A 14218-nucleotide genomic window follows, 5' to 3' on the forward strand; every position below is an offset into this window, starting at 1 on the left:
ATGACAACCGCATGCTTGGAAAACATATATCATCGCGGTTCCCCTGAAGATGAGGGGTTTACTGAGCCCACAGCTGGGCACAGCTGGGTATCCAGAGTCTTCTCAGGGTTCTCATCAATGTCCCCACACTGGCCTCACTTTTTACAAGTGAGCCACTTTAGAGACAGGATGAGGTAAATGAAGAGGACAGAGGGCCGGCAGCAGGAGGGAGTTCTCAAAACAAATCACCCAGGAACGTTGGAAGAAGTCAGGCCTCAGCCCAAGGCCTACACTCATTGTCTTGGTCTCCAGCAGCCCTTTCCACGCCACTCCACCTCAGTCTCCCTCTTTTCCCAGCACAGTCGCCTGGTTTCGGGAAAGAGACCAGATCTTGGGAACAAAGGGCCAAGGCTAGCGCTGCCCGGGACCATAGGCTCAGTGCCAGCCGGAATCGCAGGGCCAAGGTTCAGAGCTAGCGGGACCCGGCCGGAGCCGCGTGCGTGGAGCTGTCCAGCACCCCGAGGCGGGGCGTGCGCCCCCCGGCCCGCCCCAGCCGCCTCCGCCCGCCCTGTCAGCGCCACTGCGGCTCGGCGGGCGCGTCACGTGGCTGGCGCGGCGCGGCCTCCCGGCTCCGGGCTTAGGCGAGGGGCCGGCCGGGAGGACGGACGGACCGATCGACGCACCCTCGTTGACATCGTGCGGCGCGGCGCGGGCGGCCTGGGACCGACGGGCAGGCGCACCGGGGCATGGGCGCGCCGGAGGTCTCGGTGTGCAAGCCCGGCTGGGCGCGCTGGCCGGGGCTCAGGGACAGCGGCGGGCTCAGGTCTTCCCTGGCGACCGCTGCTGAGCCCCCCGCGGGGCCGTGACGCCGCGGCCGATGTGGCCCAGCGCGTTGCGGGCCTGCACCGCCGCTGCACAAAGACGCCGCCGCAGCCGCCGCCCGCACCCCGGCCGCAGCCGCCCGCGCCAGCCCTAGCCCCAGGCGGAGTCCCGGCCGCAGGGCAGCAGGCGTCCGCGCGCGGCCGGCCACGGCATGGAGAAGCGCGCGGCCGCGGGGCCGGAGGGGGCGCCGGGCGCCAGGGCGCCGCTCGCAGTTGTCTGCCTGGGTGAGTGGGCCGCGAGGGGCCGGGCGGGGTAGGAGGGCTTGGAGCTCGCACTGCGATGGCTTCCTCGCCCAAGCATCCTTGGACCACCAAGGAGGGAGACTCCCACAACAGTAGAGCCCCAGGATGAGAACGCTAGCCTTAGGTTCCCGGGGAGGCTGGGGTCTTCCTGTCGTCTTACAGTCCGAGCTGTGCTCTGGCTTCCAGAGCGGTGGACAAAGGCCTGGACTACTGCTCCCTGAAGAAGGAGCCGTTTCCTGCCTGGAGTCCTGGGCAGGCCTGGGAGCTGGCCAAAGATGGGGACTCAGCATGGGGACTTGGGGAGGGGAACAGGGATGGGGGGGGGCAGATGTGAGAACTCATTTTCCCATTGTGTCTTCCCAGACCCGGATGGTCATAGGCCGGTTCAGCCCTGATGGGGGTGGGAGTCTGTTCCAGGGAGGGCCAAGAACCTGCCAGTACTGGAACCTGGGTCAGAAGGCTCCTTCCCTGACCAGGAAATTTTTCTGTCCACTTTCCCCGAGCCCATTGCAGGAGAGGGGAAGGAAGGAGTTAAATCCCCAACCCACATGGCTCTTTATTTACCTTGATGAAGGAGGGAGGCCCTTAGAAGAGCTGGGTCATTAGGGGACACCCTATGATATCACCGTTGAGGGCCCAGGAACGTGACAGGCTCCTTAAAACCACCAAAATGATAAGTTGTGAGGGGTGTGGGGGCAGCTCTTTCTTTTTAAACTGTAACTCTCATCTGGTCCCCAGGAATAGAGAGGGGTGAGTGTCCGAGACAGGAGTACTGCGCAGGCTATGTGAGCTAATCTAAGCAGTGGCGTAGATGCCCACAGTTCCTGCTTCACATGCTGCGGGTGGTCATGGTGTCTGGGTCCTGACTGTTGTTTCCCAAGTGGGCAGGGCAGAAGTGAGGGCTTCCTCCGTCAGGAGATGTCCGTGTCTGGGTCTAACGGAGCCAGAATGCCCTGGGGTTGCAGATGGGGTGAGTGCCCTTGTTTCTTCATCAAATGTACAATCACTGGCCCTGAGGTGAATGCCTCAGTCAGGGAGGGGGCACCCTGGTCCCCAGAAAGTTAGATTTGCTTCTTACTTGGCCTAGACTCTGTCTCGGCCTGGAGCCAGCTGAAGCAACGGACATTCCTGTTGAGGTGGGCACTTACCGTGACGGTATCAAGGACAGCGGCATGCAGGGAAGAGGATAGTATTATCACCCTAAATGCCCATCAGAGGAGGAAGTCCTTCGAGGTGGTAGAAGGCTGCTTGAAATGCAGCTCTCTTGGGACTGAGCTTATGTGGTGGGCAGCCTCAAGCCTGAGAGGAAACCACTGAATTCTGTGATATGGTTGTCATCATGACACAGGATGACACAGTCAAGTTAACATACTGCTGTCCCTGTCCTGAGATCCTTTGAACTCCTCACCTTTGCCCATTCCAGAAGGAACAGTGGTGGGAGAGTCTCTGGCAGTGGCCTGGGTCATGCCGAGGGAGATAAAGAGGGGCTGCCTTAATTACAGCTGTGTTGTCCTGTGTTTGCTCCTAGCCCAGACATGGGCCCTGAATTCCAAGAGCTACTAACCTTTCTTTATGTCTTCCACAGTGAACCTCTTTCTCACTGGGAGACTCAGCAGTGCAGTTCCTGCCTTAGGTGAGTAAAGCCCCCTTTTTCCTGCCTGCCCTGGGTTTAGCAACTTCTGAGGATGTCTGTACCTCATGGCAAAAGTTGGAAAAACCTTTACCTGTGTATTTTTACAGCGTCACAAAGGAGCTGTTAGTCTTGAGCAAATTTGAATTTAGTGACATTAATTACTTTGGTAAAATAGGTGAAATGCCAGACTGCCTCAAACCTAGCCGTTAGGGTCCATTGAAGCAACGACCCAAGATGATCAGAAGGGATCTGGCGTTCTGTGGCTTGGTACCAGTGCAAAGTAGCAAAAGCCCCGTACAGCTGATAGATTGTGCCTCTTGTGGGCTAAGGGGTTCCTTGGGGACACTGGATGCTCATGCATTAAAATAGTGCCTAGAGGTAATATTAATGGTGCCACAGAGGATAGTACCATTAAGAAAAAAAGGAATCAGACTTTTAAGACTGGATTGGTGGCATGGGCTTGTAATTCCAGCCACTCAAAAGACCAAGGCAGAAAGGTTGACGTTATGGTCTGCCTAGGTTACAGAACGAGTTCAAGGAAAGTCTGGCTAACTTTGTGAGACTCATTCTGGAACAGTTTTTAAAGGAGCTGGGAATATAGTTCAGTAGTGGAGCCCCTGCCTAGAAACCCCCAGTGACGGGCTGGGGGTGTGGCTCAGTGGTAGGGCACCTGTCTAGAATCCCCCAATCAGGGGCTGGGGGCATGGCTCAGTGGTGGAGCATTTGCCTATCCTGGATTCCGGTCTTAGTGGCTTTGGCCAGGCTGACTCAGGCTGAGGGGAAGGCAGAAGCCCCAGCTTTCACTGGATTTTCCAGGAGAGAGGCAAAGCAATCGGGCAAACAGCGTTGACAGCTTAGAATGGCCAGTTTGAGTAATTCTGGAGGCGAATTCTAGGGCAGGCTCTGGCAGGTTAGTACCTAACCCTGGGATGCTTCAGGGCAGAGAGGGTATTGGCTTGCGTGTGAGGGTCAGGAGGATGGTGGATAAGAACACAGCCCTGGATCTACTGCTCTGCATGTGAAAGGCTTGGTCCAGGTAAGCCACTCTGCAGCAGTTGACATGGAAAAGCAATGTGGAGCCCTGTGTTGGCCTCTTGCCTGGCAGTGTGGGCTGGCCATCTGATGGCCATCTTTGAGCTCTCGTCTGGTGTCCAGAGAGGGAAGAGCAGCCATAGATACTCATCCTCGATTGAGGAGGGTCTGCCACTCTTTGGAGAATGAGAGGAGGTCTGATGTCGTGAGATGGGCAACTGAGGTAGCCTACTCTATCACTAATATACCAAATAAACCTCACCATCTCTTGTTTATTTGGGCAATATGTGGCCATCTTCAGCAAACCCTGAATTGATGTTTTAATGCCAGATGTGGTATTGCATGCTTGTCAATCCTAGTACTGGGGAGGCTGAGGCAGGAGGATTGCAAGTTTTGCACCAGCCTGAGCTACACAGAGACCCAGCCTCGAAAGTAAGCCAAAGGCACCAAAGTCTGAGTAATTGGTAAGGACCCATTAAGGCAAGGTGCTTCAGGGGGTGTGTGGTCAGCAAGGATGTGTGACCCCAAGTCTGGGGACCTGGAACTTGTTTGTTGTCTCTTGTGCCTCAGGCAAAGTGGAAGCTATGTGAGGTTTTGGGTTTCAGGCTGCCACTGAGCTCACTGGTGCTCAAGGTGGGTAGATCTGTCTGGTGACCACAAAGAGTGTAGGGGAGGGCAAACAGAGGCATTGGGGAGACATTCATGGGGGCCAATCACTCTTCCCATCTAGAAGACTGGATTTCTGTCCCCCTTAATTTTGTCTGTACCTAAGCTCTGTGTTTTGCTGCAGCTGGGCCTCCTCTGCTGACCCAGGCTGGCCCAGGGCCCTGCCATAGTCAGCACTGACCAGCCCAGCCCAGCCTGACTTACTGACCACAAAGGACAATCCAGTTTCACATCCTGGTTCCAGGAAAGCACTGACTGGATCAGGTGTCTGTGGCCAGGGTACAGTGCAGGGAAGCAGTGTGAGAGGGGGTATCTAGCAAGCTTGGGCCAGAGACGGGTCCTTCTCCTGCTGGTGGGTGGCTGGGCATTCCAAATGTGTTTCCCAGGTTTGCAGAACTGATGCTTGAGGAACAAGACCTAAGGCCCTGCACACTCTCCTTCCTCACCTCCAGAGGTAGTTGTTCACACATTGATGCCTTGATTTGGGGAGCTAAAAGCACAGCTTGCCTGTCAATGACAATGGCAGGATGGGTCCTCGTTTCCCTGAAATCCACCTCTGACCCCTCAGGCATGCTGGCCAGCTTCTCCCTGACCTAGCCGACCTCTCCCAGCATGGGCCCTGTGACAGCGTTTCCAAATACTTTCTGTGTCTTCCTACTGTGTCCCAGCCCTTTCTCAGCCCACACTGGATAGATTTTGGTTCCTTGGCCTATCCCTTTCTCCATCCGTGTCAGGCATTCTCTGGGTCAAAAGACCTGCCTCCCAAGTCCTGCACCACCCCCTGCTTCCCTGTGATCCCAGAGTAAAGTCCACACGGTCTTCTCCTCAGTTAGGCACTTGGCCACGTGCCTGGTGCCGAAGGGAGCCTGGCTTCCTGTTGTCTGGTTACTATGGCAGGTTGTCCAGGTTACTGATAACCCCTGGAAATCAGATCTAGAAATTGTGCTGCATCAGACCTTGCTCCTGTCCTTTCAGGAGGATTTGACGATGCTTTGGATCCACAACTAATGACACTGGCTATAAAACTACCACCCATCCATTTCCCACTTGGCCCCTGAGAGCTCAGACAATCTGTTAGAGCAAAGGCTGGCTTCCACCTAAAGCTCAGAGGGACCTCCCTGACATCCCAAGCACCCTCAGGGCTCTCTCCTATACCAGCATCCCTCAAATGTAGTCCGGCTGTCTCTGTTCTGATCATCAACCTTTATGTAGCATGTCAATTCCTCACTTCCCACAAGACATTCCTGTAGACTCCTCTGCCCCACTGGCCTGTCCCATGGTATGATTATCTGCCTCAAGACAGTCACTTTCCTAATTGTTTTCAACCGTAGCAAGCAACATGCACTGACTATGCTTTACAGATAGATAAGATGTATCCTTCTACAAAGTTACATATAGCCATGGTGGGAATCCTTCTACAAGGATACATATGACCATGGTGGGTATCCTTCTACAAGGATACATATGCCACAGTGGGTATCCTTCTACAAGGATACATATGGCCACAGTGGGTATCCTTCTACAAGGATACATATGGCCATAGTGGGTATCCTTCTACAAGGATACATATGCCATAGTGAGTAACTTTCTACAAGGTTACCTATGGCTATGGCAGCTTAGATCTGGGCCCCAAGGTGGAGATGAAGCTTCTGTCAGAGAGCTTGGTTTTGGGGTATGTTAGCCAAGGTAGACACATCTTTAAGTACTGTCAAGTGGTATCTAGACAAGAGCCCTTCATGAAGCTCCCAGCTTCCAGAGCAGACCGATCCCCATCTGGATGTGAGACCCAGATGGTGGCTGTAGACTCATGATCCAGTACTGGCGACATCCTCAGAGAAGAAAAAACAGTTAACAGTGACACTCTGTGGGGGTTAAAAGGAAAGAGGTTTGTGGAAAGGTTGGGGTGGGCTGGCAGTGGTCCAGTCATCTAGACAGAAAGGCCACCTAAACCCTGAATAAATGGCCAGAGGTGGCATACAGGGACAGGTGTCTGGCTGAGGCAGGAAGAGAGCAAGATGTTGGTTTAGAACCTTGATCAACTCTATGTACGAGGAAGAGACACCTCTAATCTCACTGGACTCGGACTACCCAGGAACCACCCATCCTGCACTTCAAGGAGGAGAAATTCTCCAGGTCACTTCAGGTGGATGCCTGGTTCTCCACAAGATTCCCTAGTTAGTGACTTTATCTGCCAGCAGGAGTCAGGCCCAGGCTGGGGCACCCTGCAAGTTCTCTTGAGACCTGCTCTGCTAGCTTCGGCTCCTGTTTCTTTGGTGAAGCCCCAAGATTGGGGAGACTGCATCCTAGGGCCATGTGTGAGCATCAGAGCAAAGGAACTGGCTCATACTCACTGAACTGGGACTTTTTTTTTTTTTTTTTCTTTTTTTTTTCGAGCTGGGGACCGAACCCAGGGCCTTGCACTTCCTAGGCAAGTGCTCTACCACTGAGCTAAATCCCCAACCCCTGAACTGGGACTCTTGATGCTATAAAGGACAAAACTCTGAGGACGGCCACCCCCACATTAGGGATGAAGGTAGCCTTCCTTTTCCTCCTGTTTGCCCTCCTCCTTTTCTTTCTCCTCCTTCCCATCTTCCCTCCCCCTCAAGTCCCTCTTTCCTTTATCTGTCTATCTGTCTATCAGTCTGTCTGTCTATCGGTCTGTCTATCTATCTATCTATCTATCTATCTATCTATCTATCTATCTATCTATCTATCTATCTCTATCTATCTATCTATCTATCTTTCTATCCTTCCTTCCTTTCTTTCTTTCTTTCTTTCTTTCTTTCTTTCTTTCTTTCTTTCTTTCTTTCTTTCTTTCTTTCTTTCTTTCTTTCCTTACCTTTTCTTCCTTAGGGTCTCATGTAGCTCATGCTGGTCTAGAACTCACTATGTAGCTCCAGACTGGCCTAAAACTCAAGATCCTCCTGCCTTAGCCTCTTGAGTGCTAGTATTACAGCGTGTGCCACCACACTTTGTTCAAAGATGCACTTCTGACTTAGCTCTTTGATGCTCTGTGAGTAGAATGGATAGCCAAACCCCCATAGTCATGGAGGGCAGAGTGATCACATCCTCTTAGGAAGCTCAGAAAGTTCTAGACTGACCATCAGTAGTCCATGCTGGGCATCCACTGTATGACAGGCACTGTGCTGGCCCCTGGGTGTCAGGCCAGAGCATCTAAGCCTGCCCTCCTATGGGGACTTGTCATTAAGCAATTTCTGGATCAAGAAGGAGATCACTGTTGTGACAGAGGCTGGGGAGGAAGGAGGGGCAATCTGGTGTGTGGGCTTCTCTGTGAAGGGGACCCACAGAGCTGGAGCTGAAAAGGAATGAGGGGGACAGGAGGTGGGGGTTCTCCCTTGCATGGGAGGGATCTTGGGCCCAAGGGAAGCAAGGATCCGGGTGATATGAGGCAGTTTGGTAGACAGGCAAACATGTCTTCTTGCTAAGGGATAGGGTTGAAGCGAGGTCCTCCAGCAGCAGCCTCCCAGACTCAGGCCCCAGCGTGAGAGGATGCAGTTTCAGAGGCAGCATGACAGATGCCTATAGTGGGAGGATGAGGACGAAGATTTGGAGAAGAGAGTCACTCTTTGCTTCCTGAGCCTTGTTCTTCCATCTGTAAAGTGGGTCTAGCCTTTGTGACAGGTTGGACAAGAGACATGTTTGAGGGATGTCGCAGGGGTGTAGCCAAGTGTAAGGGTGCCCTGCCTGGCCGTGGGGGAACCCAGGCAGCAGAGTGGGTGTGGGGTCTCTCACTCGCGATGGCTGCCACTGCTTTATCTTCATCCCTGATGTGCATACAGTTGGCATTCTATAAATGCTCATGAACTCAGGACCTGCAGTAAGAGGCTGAGCCCACCAAAGGATCAGGCGGATCCTGCCCCTGCCACTTGCTAGCTGTGTGCCCAAGAAATCATTTACCCTCTCTGGGCCCTCATTTCTTTATCTGGTTAGATCGTCTACCTCCAGTATTTTTTCACATGTATTTAGATAAGATCCCAAATTTTAAATTAAAAAAAAAAAAGCTTAATGTTTTACCTATGTGTGTGTATGTGTCTGCAGGAGGAGGGACTGTGCACATGTGTGCAGGGGGTCAGAAGAGGGTATTAGATCCCCTGGAGCTGGAGTTACATGAGATGCCAACTGTGGGTGCTGGGAACCGAACACCGGTCCTCTGCAAGAGCAGCCAGCGCTCTTAAATACCGAGCCACCTCTCCAGCTCCAATTTCATTCAAGGTGAAATGAGACCCAGACTACATTTGCAGCCAGGTCTGGGCATTGCCACCTCCCTTCATGTCACCAGGGATTCTGTATAAATTCTGTGAGCTTTCATCCCCAGCCTGTGAGATCCACAGGGAAGGTTTTCAGTCTTGCTTATTTAGGTCTCTTCTGTTTGCTTGATGCATAGCCGATGTCTAAATATGTATCAGGTGAGAAAACCCCTCTTTTTCCTGGGGCTCCGTCATTTTAAAATATGTATTTCTCTCTTTAACTATACGTGCATAGGTGTGTGCCTGAGCATTTGTCTGTGCACCACGTGGGTGCAGGGGCCCGTGGAGATCAGAAGAGGAAACCAATCCCCTGGAACCGGAGTTACAGATGGTTGTGAGCAGCCATGTTGGTGCTGAGAATTGAGCCTAGGTCCTCTGCAAGAGCAGCAAGTGCTCTTTATCACACACCTATCTCTCCAGAGTCCCTGGGGCTGGGTCCCACATAGGCATGTGGGAACTCTAATTAGATGGCCTGTGCAGGCCTACATGCCAAAGGCCTACATGCAAGACATCCGCTAAGCTGAGGTCTTGAGACCTCACATTGCATGTACTGGATGCCGAGGGGACTCAAAAGTGTCTTGCTCTTAGTCCTACTGAGATGTAGGTGGGGCAAGGGCTGGACACACAGGATCAAGACTCCAGTATACCACAGGAATAGGGTTACACTGCCTTAAGTCTGGAGGGTTCCTTCTCGAACCCCACCCACACACGGCTTCAATGAAGCTTGAACTATAGACTGACTGGGCTTAGTGGAAACTTGTGTTCAAGCCACGAGCAGGGGCACCCGTATGAAACCTGCCTCCTACCCAAAGGTGGGTAGACATTTCTCAGCCTTTTCTTCCAACAGCCGCCTGCAGTGGGAAGTTGGAACAGCACACTGAACGGCGAGGGGTTATCTACAGCCCAGCCTGGCCCCTCAACTACCCTCCAGGCACCAACTGCAGCTGGTACATTCAAGGTGACCGTGGTGACATGATCACCATCAGGTAAGGATGTGCGAGTCTCTGGGACTGCACATGTGTATATGCCTAGCAGGTGTGGAGGGCACATGTATGAGTGTGGACAGGTGTGATGTGTTCTGTGTGTGACAGGTATGTAGGTGTATGGACACAGTTAGAAACAGGTATCTGAGAGACCTGCATGGCCACATGTGAGCTGTAAGCATGTGTGTCCATGTCAGAATATGACTGTTTAATTGAGCACTTCCTTGGATGGTGTTCTGAGCTGGGCTCTCATCCTCTCTTGCTTCTTTCCTTTTCAGTCCCCAAAAGGGAGCCTTCAGGGGGTGGCGGGGAGCCTGACTGCTTGAGGTAGCAAAGGTTTCTGTCCTGTCCTCTGCAGGAGTGGCTTGAGGCTAGGGTGGTATGGATCAGGGTTTCTGCAAGGACTGTCGAGGAGAAAGCTGTAGGTATAGGCAGAGGGAAACAGAATGAGTGCTAGAGGGTGTCACCGAAGAGCTAGAAATCCCGACCTAGGTGGTCGTGGGGATAATTGGCTATGGGGTCACTATCGATTCTGTCTGTCATACTTCTAAATGCTGAAATCCAGAAGCCCCTTCACGCTCCAGGTCGAATGACTCTGTGGATCTGAAGGACAGGAATGGGATGGGCCTGCTCTGGTTGCTATTGTTAGTTTTGCTCAGCTCTGGTACTAACGTTTCACCTGGGCAACTTGCGGTCACCAAGCTGCAGCATCGAGTAACTCATGGGCAGAGCCCCTCCTTCAGGACACAATCCTGGGAGTTTGTGCTGTCCCAGTGACTTGGGATGGGAGGGATCTGAGTCTTTGGTCACCACCCCTTAGGGGAAACTGCCAGAGGGCTGCTGGCCCTGTGCACTCAGTTTTGAGATGGGAATGCTGTACGCGTGTGAGTGGGGCAGGGAGCTGGACTGATGGATGCTGCCCACGGATGCCATGATTCCTCATGGAGCTGCCTTTGGACCCTGGGGTGAGGACGGAGCCAGGCAATTTGGGAGACAAAAGGAGGGCCGCTAAGTGGGACAGAGCTCCAGCTTGACTGCTTGTTGACCAGTCCCGGGCTCTGAGGACCCTGCCTGCCTACCCATTCCTGTGATCCTCTCTGCCCACAGTTTCCGAAACTTTGATGTAGAGGAGTCTCACCAGTGTTCCCTCGACTGGCTCCTGCTGGGCCCAGCAGCTCCTCCTCGCCAGGAGGCCTTCCGCCTCTGTGGTTCAGCCATCCCACCGGCCTTCATCTCTGCCCGTGACCACGTCTGGATCTTCTTCCACTCAGACGCCTCCAGTTCCGGCCAGGCCCAGGGCTTTCGCCTCTCCTACATCCGAGGTGATGCCAGCAAGGTCTCCCACTAGCCCATTTTCTGCAAGGGCTCCTTTTACCAGTCCTACAAAGTCCTAGGATAGGGGTGGGACTGATGTCTGGTGGTGCCTCATTGATCCCACTTTGCTGGATGAATCTGCCCTCAGCCCAAGCGCAACTGAGATATTGAACCTAGCCTTTCATCCATGAGCCTCTGCCCCATACATGGCCTTGCCTCTCTGTACAGAGGCCCAGCTGGGACTGAACCCATTCACCCAATCCCAGCTTCAGACCCCGTGCTGGAAGGAGGCTCACCCTGCCTCTCTCTTTGTCTCCAGGGAAGCTGGGTCAGGCATCCTGCCAGACAGATGAGTTCCGCTGTGACAACGGTAAATGCTTGCCTGGTCCTTGGCAGTGCAACATGGTGGATGAGTGTGGAGATGGCTCGGATGAGGGTAACTGTTCAGCGCCTGCCTCGGAGCCACCAGGCAGCCTATGCCCCGGGGGCACCTTCCCGTGCAGTGGAGCTCGCTCCACACGCTGCCTGCCGGTAGAGCGGCGCTGCGATGGCACCCAGGACTGCGGTGATGGCTCTGATGAGGCTGGCTGCCCCGACCTAGCATGTGGCCGGCGGCTAGGCAGTTTCTACGGTTCCTTCGCCTCCCCAGACCTGTTTGGCGCCGCCCGTGGGCCTTCGGACCTTCACTGCACATGGCTGGTGGACACGCAGGACCCGAGGCGTGTGCTGTTGCAGCTGGAGCTACGACTGGGTTATGATGACTATGTCCAGGTGTATGAAGGCCTGGGCGAACGTGGGGACCGTCTGCTGCAAACGCTTTCCTACCGCAGCAACCACCGGCCTGTGAGCCTGGAAGCAGCGCAGGGCCGCCTCACTGTGGCCTACCATGCTCGCGCCCGCAGTGCTGGTCACGGCTTCAACGCCACATACCAGGTGAAGGGCTACTGCCTCCCATGGGAGCAGCCGTGTGGGAGCAGCAGCGAGGGAGATGACGGCAGCACAGGGGAACAGGGCTGCTTCTCAGAGCCACAGCGCTGTGATGGCTGGTGGCATTGTGCGAGCGGCCGGGATGAGCAGGGCTGTCCAGCATGCCCTCCGGACCAGTATCCCTGTGAGGGTGGTAGCGGCCTGTGCTATGCACCTGCCGATCGTTGCAACAACCAGAAAAGCTGCCCCGATGGCGCCGATGAGAAGAACTGCTTTTCCTGCCAGCCGGGCACCTTCCACTGTGGTACGAACCTGTGCATCTTTGAGACATGGCGCTGTGACGGTCAGGAGGACTGCCAAGATGGCAGCGATGAGCACGGCTGCCTGGCTGCCGTGCCCCGCAAGGTCATCACCGCCGCCCTCATTGGTAGCCTAGTATGCGGACTGCTGCTTGTTATTGCCCTAGGCTGTGCCTTCAAACTCTACTCCCTGCGCACGCAGGAGTACAGGTGGGCACCACGTGGTGGCCTGGCGCCCCGGTTCTTCCGTTTCCCTGGAGAAAATCGCACTACATTCCAGGCTATGGGTTGGGTCATCCCGATACAGGAGGACTGTTTCTTTGTGTGCATGCAGGGGTCCAGATGGAGGGGTGGGGTCCCCAGATCCTGCTCTTAATGTTCTCCTATCGTGCTTCCCTTCTGCCCATTGCTTTCAGGGCCTTTGAGACCCAAATGACACGTTTAGAGGCAGAGTTTGTGCGGCGCGAGGCGCCCCCATCCTACGGTCAGCTCATCGCACAGGGCCTCATACCACCCGTTGAGGATTTTCCTGTCTACAGTGCATCCCAGGTGAGCCCCCTTAAGTATGAGTAGGGGGCCCCAAAAGGCTCAGGTTTCTTTCCTTATGGATTTCAGAGAGCCCCCAAGACTGGGAGGCCCAGGGGCAAGCTAGAACTAGTGTGTTTGGAGTAGGGGGGAAGGGAATACAGTCAGATGGGGAGGCACAGATTAGTCCCCGTCCTGGAAGCGGGTATGCTGAAGGTTGTCTGGTTGTTGTGAATGGCCTGGTCCCTACCTTAGCTGCTCCCCCACCCTCAGGCTTCAGTGCTACAGAACCTTCGCACAGCCATGCGACGACAGATGCGTCGGCATGCCTCCCGCAGGGGGCCATCTCGTCGCAGACTGGGCCGCCTCTGGAACAGGCTCTTCCACCGGCCACGGGCACCTCGAGGCCAGATCCCACTGCTGACGGCCGCCCGTACCTCACAGACCGTGCTGGGTGATGGGCTTCTCCAGGCAGCACCAGGGCCTGTACCAGACCCTCCAGTGCCCAGTACAGACACAGGCAGCCCCAGGGAGGCTGGAGATGGGCCTCCTAGTGGCTCTGGCCATGCACCAGAAGTGGGGCCTTCAGTGCCGCCCCCGCCCTTGAACCTGCGAGACCCAGAGTACAGGCCAGAGGACAAGGAGAGAAAGGCCTGTGTGGACCCTCTGGAAGACAGTCCAGCCCCTGTGGACACGCCTCCAGAGCCCTGCTTGGCCCAAGACCCCCACCCCCAGACTCCCACTGCCAGTGGCATCCAAGATCCCCACTCAGCAGAGCCACTGGGGGTCTGCAGGAGCCCTCCACCAACCTGCTCCCCAATATTGGAGGCTAGTGATGATGAGGCCCTGCTGGTCTGCTGACCCATTGGACACACTGGTGACTGCCACAGCCCCGCTTTGGAACCAGGGAATACACAGTCATTTCTACCCTGCCTCTGCATTCTTTCTTACAGAGACCCACCTAGCAGCCCCCGTGAAGGGCCTGGGCACTCAGTCAGTGGGCTACCTGTGCAGTCCTATTGCTCTGAAGGGCATTACTGTCGGGGGCTTCGGGGGTGGACCTGGGAAAGAGGGACCGACCGCCTTTGAGATCAGCATGAGCATAGCCCCTTGGAGTCTCACAGCAAATTGCTCCCTGCTACACTAATCTCGGGACTCATTTCCAGAAAAGCAGGAGAGCCAGAACCAGGCTTTCCGGAATGTTTTCTGTGGCTTCTCGGTTCATCCACCCTGCAGTGGCACCAGCTGCTCATCCCCAGACCTGTGCCAGGAGCTGTAGTTGAGGCCTAAAAAGGCCATGAGGGGGGTAGGGTGGACCTCATTCATGGTGAGTACTATATTCGTCCTTCCCCACAGGGTCCCTAGGAAAGATGGGCTAGTGGCTTCTGTCCCAGTCTCATGCCTATGGTGGCAGCATAGGCCTGGCTAGGCTGGGTCAGTCCCCAAGCATCATGGGTAAGGCTAAAAG

At 54.8% G+C, this 14218-nt stretch overlaps 1 protein-coding gene across 1 annotated transcript; it reads left to right on the forward strand.

The window, feature by feature from the left end:
* The first annotated feature begins 779 nt into the window (after positions 1-779).
* Positions 780-13677, forward strand: Lrp3 (LDL receptor related protein 3). The gene is made up of 7 exons (XM_032893862.1): positions 780-1085; positions 2689-2736; positions 9550-9688; positions 10793-11007; positions 11319-12435; positions 12642-12774; positions 13024-13677. The coding sequence occupies exons 1-7, from the start codon at positions 1013-1015 to the stop codon at positions 13609-13611; spliced, it is 2313 nt and encodes a 770-aa protein (XP_032749753.1). The 5' UTR covers positions 780-1012; the 3' UTR covers positions 13612-13677.
* Positions 13678-14218: the final 541 nt, after the last annotated feature.

Source organism: Rattus rattus, chromosome 2 (assembly GCF_011064425.1).
Source record: "Rattus rattus isolate New Zealand chromosome 2, Rrattus_CSIRO_v1, whole genome shotgun sequence".
Taxonomy (NCBI): Eukaryota; Metazoa; Chordata; class Mammalia; order Rodentia; family Muridae; genus Rattus; species Rattus rattus.

Bases quoted from the DNA above. Each gene is read 5' to 3' on its own strand.
- Lrp3 (XM_032893862.1), top strand. From the start codon at position 1,013: ATGGAGAAGCGCGCGGCCGCGGGGCCGGAGGGGGCGCCGGGCGCCAGG. The intron at 1,086-2,688 runs GTGAGTGGGCCG...TGTCTTCCACAG, and splicing joins GCTCGCAGTTGTCTGCCTGG to TGAACCTCTTTCTCACTGGG. The intron at 11,008-11,318 runs GTGATGCCAGCA...CTTTGTCTCCAG, and splicing joins TCGCCTCTCCTACATCCGAG to GGAAGCTGGGTCAGGCATCC.